We start from the raw sequence: 6,931 nt of genomic DNA, 5'->3' as shown, positions 1-6,931 counted from the left end.
TTCACCCTCCTGAGGAGCGGAGGCGGACTGTGGTTTGACACCCCCCTCCTGGCTCTGAAGGTAGTTTCACCGTAGGCGCAGCAGCAAGCATCGGGGTGAACCAAGTAGAAAATCCTCTTGGCCACGGACACGGAATTAGTTCAAACAAGGTCAGTGCGGAGGTAGTTGTACTGCTGCAGTGGCTGCGTAAGCAAACCCACGTCCGGGCCTGCAGACGCCTCGGGGTGAAGAGATGAAAACCCAAGGCCAGCCACCACCACAGCCCATCAGGCCTTCCGTGATAGTCGTTCCCCTGCTTTGCTTTTGCCTTTTCTCTACTAGCCTCTCCCCCAGCTGCTGGTGGAGCACTCCTGCCTACTTCGGGTTCGGTGCTGCCTGATTCAAATGGATTTTTGCTCAAATTCGGTTTTAATATGCCTCAGCTTCCCGTTTAACGCCATGCTCAAGGCAGAGAAAGACCTCAGGGCTCGGAGAGCCATGCCCCTGCCGTTCCTTCCGGGGTCCTCGGAGGATACCCCCTCTCCCAGGGTTGGGAGGTCCATTTCCTGGGCTACAGACCACAATGCTCCGCAAGTGCAGCACATACGTGTGACCTTACATGTACTGACTGAATCTGGGCAGTAACATGGGGTTCCAGATGCCATTTTAATGGCTGTTTTTCATACTTGATTACCTTACCACCACCTTCCAAAGAAGGTGTATACTTGAATTTTAATGAAATGTTTTTCTTCTTGCATTTTGGAAATGGTTAAGGCTGAATCTCCTAGAAAATTAGGGTGATCCATCTTTCTTATTCCATTTCCTTTCTGTGCTACCCTCCACCTCAAACAAAAACAAAAAACAACACCCAGTCAACAGGAAGTGGCCTTTCATCTCCCCAACATCCCAGGTTTCAAACCAGAATGTATGTTAGGCCAATGTGTGTTTTTCTTGTTTTAGCTGGAAAATCTGAACATTTTTATTCACGTTCCTTTTTAAAAAGGAAGTGGCTTCTCAGGCTCTTAAAAACCAAACTAACACTTTGAGATGAACGTGTACAGGATCCCAGTGAAGTGGTTTGGGAAACGCCTCATGAGGAGCGCTAGGATAATAGTTACGTGTTGCTGGTGCTAGGGGCCGAACAGACCTCCAGCAGAGGGCAACCCCTCAGAGAGAAGGAGAGTCCTAATCAGTGTTTGTCCTTATAAACACCCGGAAAGCGTTGTCTAGTGCAGTGTTTTTCAACCTTTTTTGGGCAAAGGCACACTTGTTTCATGAAAAAAATCACGAGGCACACCACCATTAGAAAATGTTAAAAAATTTAACTCTGTGCCTATATTGACTATATATAAAGTAATTCTCTTGAATAGGAATCAAATAAACACAAAGAAAGTATTTTATAATTACTTTATTATGAAATATTAAGTAAACAAAATAGTGAAAAATTATAAAATTCTTGTCTTGTCTGCACCTACGGCACACCAGGCAACAGTGTGCCGTGGAACAGCGGTTGAAAAACGCTGGTCTAGTGAACATCAATAGGACTGGTTTTTGGTGGGAGCTGTCGTTCTTAGCAGGGCGACCTGTGATTCTGATCGCAGGATGAGACGAGGCCAGGCTTATGGAGGCGAGGCCGGGCCCATCTGCAGTGTGGCCGCAGCGGCAGGCTGCAGAGGCCCGAGATGAACCCCTGGCACGGCTTTCAGAGGGAGCTGTGGGGTCAGAGGGGAATGAATTGCAGTGTGGTATCTCCTAAGGCACTATTACCCTCACACCACTGAGTATGTGGTGAAGACTAGACACAATATCCTTACTTTCCAATAAATGAGAATTAAATGAGTTCCTGGCATATAGTACTAGTAAGTGCTTAATGATACCAGCCATTGTATTTTTATTATGGGGTAGGAATATGCTTGATTTGTTTTAATACCCGTGGATACTTCTGTGGGGATATATGTATTTGAGGGAACTTCTGAAAGAGAAGAGAATAATTTGGAACAAAGACCTTGGAAACAATTTCCAGCTTGGTAATTGAAAAAATGAACATTTGGTAAGAGTTAGGACAGGTCGGGCGTGTCCAGGGTGGTATGGCCATAGGCGGATGAGTTTAAAGAATCCAGACAAGACCCAAGCTTTCCTCCAACCGGATTTATTGAGCACAATTCTATACACAGTCACCGAGACCTGCTGCTGCAAAGCAGGTCCTTTCTGACTAATATTTTGGGAAGTCAGTCCACAGAGTGTCCAGAAGCAACTTAGCCTAAATTAATACAGAAGTGCCCACAGCACGCTGGGTGACAGGCCTAACCACTGAACTAACAGTGTACGGCGAGGAGCAGACGCTGCCGGGGAGCCTGAGCGCCGTCAGGAGGCCATCTTGTGCACGGCCACTGTGATGCTGTCGTGTTTCTGGATCATAATGTTCCTGGAAGGCAAAGCGGAAGACCTTCAGTAACACGTTCCATGTGGAGGCGGTGACGGTTATGGTTTAGGACACAATGAAAAAACATTTTATAAGCAATATATGAACATAACAGAACACTTGGGAAATACAGAAAAGTGTAACTATAAAAATGAAATGACTCCTCTCCCCCTGGCACTAGGACAAACAGTTACTATTTCCAGGTTTTGTGTGCAGGTATCCTGGGACACATTCTCTCGAACAAGCTGTGGTGATACTGTAGTTTTGTCCTCTGCTTGTGTCCGTTATTCTGAAGACACTCCTTGGAAGATCTTTAGTACTTCTGTTATTACAGAAGCAGTTTCCGGTCTTTGATTGGCCTTCCCCTACTTTACTTTCTTTTTCCTGACAGACTGACAGTTCATGACAATGCTTCCTCTTTTAAGTGCCACTGAGGTCAGAAAGCCCGTCAGCTTGAGGTCAGTCTCTGCGAAGAACCCCTTAAAGCCCTTTGAATGAAGAACCACCAGGAACACAGGGCAGGCCCCAGTCCCTCCCCTAAATCTTTCTAAATGAAAAGGAAAGGAAGGGACTGCTGTCTTCGACTCACCCATTGTCTGACTCTAGACACACCACAGGGGTATCGGTGGGGTCTGAGGTCAGCTTCGCTGCCTGCTGGGCTAGAACAGATATCACCCCGGCATGCTCATCCGACAGGGTCCCACGGCCTGGAAGACATGATATTATGTAGCCCAACTGTCTTAAAAAGGAGCGGACAGCTGTAGTGGTACCTCATGAATTATTCATGAGAGCTCAGTTCCTGGTCTCTTAGGTTAGTTACTGACATGAAATGGTTTTGCTCTGCTGTACTCAGCTGGGTGCCTTCGTGAGAATGCCGCACACCAGCTCCTGAATCAATAAAGCCTAACAGACACTCAGTTTTCAAAGTCATTCCCATCACCATCTTTAAACACCATCCCAAGCATACAAGGAAGCTGTAATTTCAAGTTGCTCTGAAAGTCATAAATCCATTCCACAGGAACCTTGCTGAAAGCAACAAGGCATTCGGAGGTGAGATCGACACACGGCAGGAAGGACAAGAGACCTGTTGAAACGTATTCCTCGTAGGAAATCCAATTTCCTTCCCTGAGCTCCGCCTTAAAGGTTACGCACGTTTTTCCGGGAGCTCAGCTGTGCGTCCACCTTGACAGCATATGTGGACCTTCTGTGCGCAGTTCACCCCGTTAGAACAAGCTGGCTGTTTGCCAATACCAACAGAATAGGCTTTTGTTTTCGCCTGTAGATAACATCTTGGGTGGCAGGCAAAAAAGTGATTTCTAAGTTTACAATATGTATGTGTAAGGGCAATCCAAGCCTATCTGCTAACTCGGGTACCAGACATGCTGCTGCCACAGAGCTGGTGGGTTGACTGTTATATAGAACATGAACTGCACCGAGAGTGCAGTCTTGAGGGCCTTGAAGAATTAGGAACTAATTTAGTTTTATATTTCCTTGAATTTTCATTAGTGAGTCTGGTAAATGTCCCCATCCTCTTGGTCTTTTTCCTTCCAATTCACTGTGTGTATAACTTCCCAGCAAAAGCTCAGAGCTTTAAAAAGCCCCACACTAAAGAGTCCTGGGCTTATTGCTTCTGATGTTAATCAGCCAAATGTCTTAGTTACTTATTTCTTCATCTATAATTGTTACCATTTACTGAGCATTATGTCTGGGTTATGTATTGTGTTTTACACATAACATCTTATAATACTGTGATACTGAGACTTTGGTGGAGCCAGACTCAAATCCCAGCTAGACCACTTAATTCTTTAATACTCACCCGAGGATATGTTTTTATTGATTCTGGAAGGAGAGAGAGGACGAGAAACATCGATATGAGAAACATTGATTGGTTGCCTCCCACAGCTCTCCAGCTGGGGATCAAACCTCCAACCTTCAGTGCGCAGGACAACGCTCCCACCAACTGAGCCACGCTGGCCAGGGCTACCACTTAATTTCTGTATTTTGAGAACTAAATGACTTAGAACATGCAGAACTGTACATGTGGAACACTTAGAATGATGCCTGGCACACAGTAAAAACTCAATAAATGTAATTCAGTAATAATAATTATTAACCCAGTAAAGAAAAGGCTCAGAGAGGTTCTTTTTGGTCCCAGCAAACAGAAGAGCAAGCAGTAGAACCCAGGTGTGTCCGACTCTGAAGCCTCATTTTTACTGCCTCCTCACGGTTAAGGTAGACTGAAAAATAGCATCTTGCAGGAATATGAAAATTAGATAATCCGTATATGAAGCCTAGCAGTCCAAGCAGTCGGCACACATTCAAGGTTAACTGAAGGCTTTCTTCAATCCACTTTTTAAAATGGGGCAAATACCATTTCAGTAGAAATAACTGTAGTGCAAGGAACATTTCTACCTTCGTAAATACCAAGTGAAAAAGCCAATCTTCTAATCTCCTTATTGGAAGATAATCTCTGCTTACAGAAGTAGCTAGAAAGTGGCAGGGTAACAGCACAATGACTCCTAGTCGACTTCAAATGCTGTGCAACCCACCTCAGGATTGTGGGAGGTACTTACAGCCCAGGTTAAGTCCTTGTGAATCTGTGCACAGGACTCCAACAATGGATGGATTCTTCATTCTATTTCCAGGAACAGATGATGTGAGAAAAAGAACTTAAAGCATTACAACAACACACACAGGCATTACACGTACCAGGCAGGCATTGTTGCAAGTGCTTTAAATTAGTGTTTATCAACTTTCTTTTAATCACCCCTCCCCCGAGAAAAAAAAATAGATGAGTTTCTCGGATGACAGAAAAGATTATGTCCAGGAGCTTAGGAAGGCCACAGACATTAAAGTAGGATTCCGTGTCCCTCGTTAAGGAGTGCTTTAGTGTTCTAACTTAAAACTACTGGCAAGTAACACGGGCGCCTCCTGGTGGTGGTGGTGGTGGGGACCGCGGGGAACTGGGAAGCTGAGGGGCATGGGGCGAAGGAGGTGCTTCCCTGTCCACGAAACGGAAGGGATGACTTTCCTTTTAATCGCCAAGTGACTGGTTACCCACGAAGGAGGGGGGTGTGTGTGTTTACATTGCAGGACTGTTCCACACGGTGGCACGCCCTTCCCCCAAATTAACGCAGTTCCTGAAACTCGAAGAGGCGGCCCCTGTCCAGAGACAATCTCGGCAGGACCGGGGGCGGTTCAGGGTTCGGGCCGCGGAGCACCGTTGGGGAGTGTGCGGGGCCCCTGCGGGCCCGGGGCCAGCTCCCCGCCGGACCCGCGCCCGGGGGTCGCGCGGCGTCCCCGAGCCACGCGGCCGGCCCTCGCGGCTCGCGCAGTCCGCCCCGATCAAGGGCCCGCGCCACTCACGTGTCCTCCAAGTGCTGCTCCAAAGTCGCCTCCATCCCGCCGGCCTGGCCGTCCACCCGGACCCGAGCCCCGAAGCGCGCCGCTTCCGCCTCCAGGAGGCTCCCGGGTCACGTGACGCGGGCGGCCCGGACGGCGTCTCCGAAGGGACAAACTTCGTGGCGGCGCCTCCGCTTTGCGTCCCGGGAGCGTTCGCTCCGCCCAGCTGCGGACGCCCCAGCGGTGACAGGTGCTTCGGAAGTCGGAGAGAGGTCCTTAGCCTGTCCTCAGGGCGTCGGTCACTTTGTGTCAGGGATGGGGCCATGGGAGTTTGGTTCGTTTGACCATAACGTGGTGGTCAGGCCCAGGCAGAGGGGCAGGACCCAGAGGAGACGCAGGACCCCGTGCAGAGCTCCCCTGGCCTGGAGGGGAGGCCACATGCACACGGGCTAGTGCAGCGTTTTTCAACCGCTGTTCTGCGGCACAGATGTTGCCTGGTGTGCCGTAGGTGCAGACAAGACAAGAATTTTATAATTTTTCACTATTTTGTTTACTTAATATTTCATAATAAAGTAATTATAAAATACTTTCTTTGTGTTTATTTGATTCCTATTCAAGAGAATTACTTTATATATAGTCAATATAGGCACAGAGTTACATTTTTTAACATTTTCTAATGGTGGTGTGCCTCGTGATTTTTTTCATGAAACAAGTGTGCCTTTGCCCAAAAAAGGTTGAAAAACACTGGGCTAGAGGAGGACGAGGCGTGACAAGGTGCACACCCCAGCTGGGTGCTGGGACGTGCCAGGATTTTAACGAAGACACCGGTTCTTTCTTTAGCAAAGGCTCAGGACAGATTGGGAGAGACGGTGGCATTAGAAAAGAAGAATGGGTATGACAACTTAAAAATAACTTAAAAAATTAATTTAAGGCAGTTGCAAAAATAAGGAAGGAAGGCCACCCGTAGTCTGTGCAGAGATGATTGTTAATGTCTTGGACATGTCCTTCCAGCCCAACCTCTGCCAATGAATGCTTTTAATGTTTTTTTAATTTTTATTTTCAATTTTACAATTGACATACATACGGGACATACAATTCTGTAGCTGGACTTTTTTCCCCCACAGAATCTTGCATAAATGTATTTCCATGTTTAGTAATAATCCATTTACATCCTTTGAAATACTAAAA

General features: G+C 47.1%; 1 protein-coding gene across 1 annotated transcript; it reads right to left on the bottom strand.

Annotated features, from left to right (window-relative positions):
• Positions 1 to 2,112: 2,112 nt before the first annotated feature.
• Positions 2,113 to 5,922, bottom strand: LAMTOR5 (late endosomal/lysosomal adaptor, MAPK and MTOR activator 5). The gene is made up of 4 exons (XM_036453102.2): positions 5,768 to 5,922; positions 4,975 to 5,036; positions 2,991 to 3,108; positions 2,113 to 2,404 (listed from the first exon to the last, which is right to left on the bottom strand). Exons 1-4 carry the CDS (start codon positions 5,800 to 5,802, stop codon positions 2,344 to 2,346), a joined length of 276 nt encoding a protein of 91 aa, XP_036308995.1. The 5' UTR covers positions 5,803 to 5,922; the 3' UTR covers positions 2,113 to 2,343.
• Between the last annotated feature and the right edge of the window lie 1,009 nt (positions 5,923 to 6,931).

This window comes from Pipistrellus kuhlii, unplaced genomic scaffold (assembly GCF_014108245.1).
Source record: "Pipistrellus kuhlii isolate mPipKuh1 unplaced genomic scaffold, mPipKuh1.p scaffold_m20_p_24, whole genome shotgun sequence".
Taxonomy (NCBI): domain Eukaryota; kingdom Metazoa; phylum Chordata; class Mammalia; order Chiroptera; family Vespertilionidae; genus Pipistrellus; species Pipistrellus kuhlii.
Note: the sequence above shows the minus strand (reverse complement) of the source record. Positions and strands in the feature narration are given on the sequence as shown.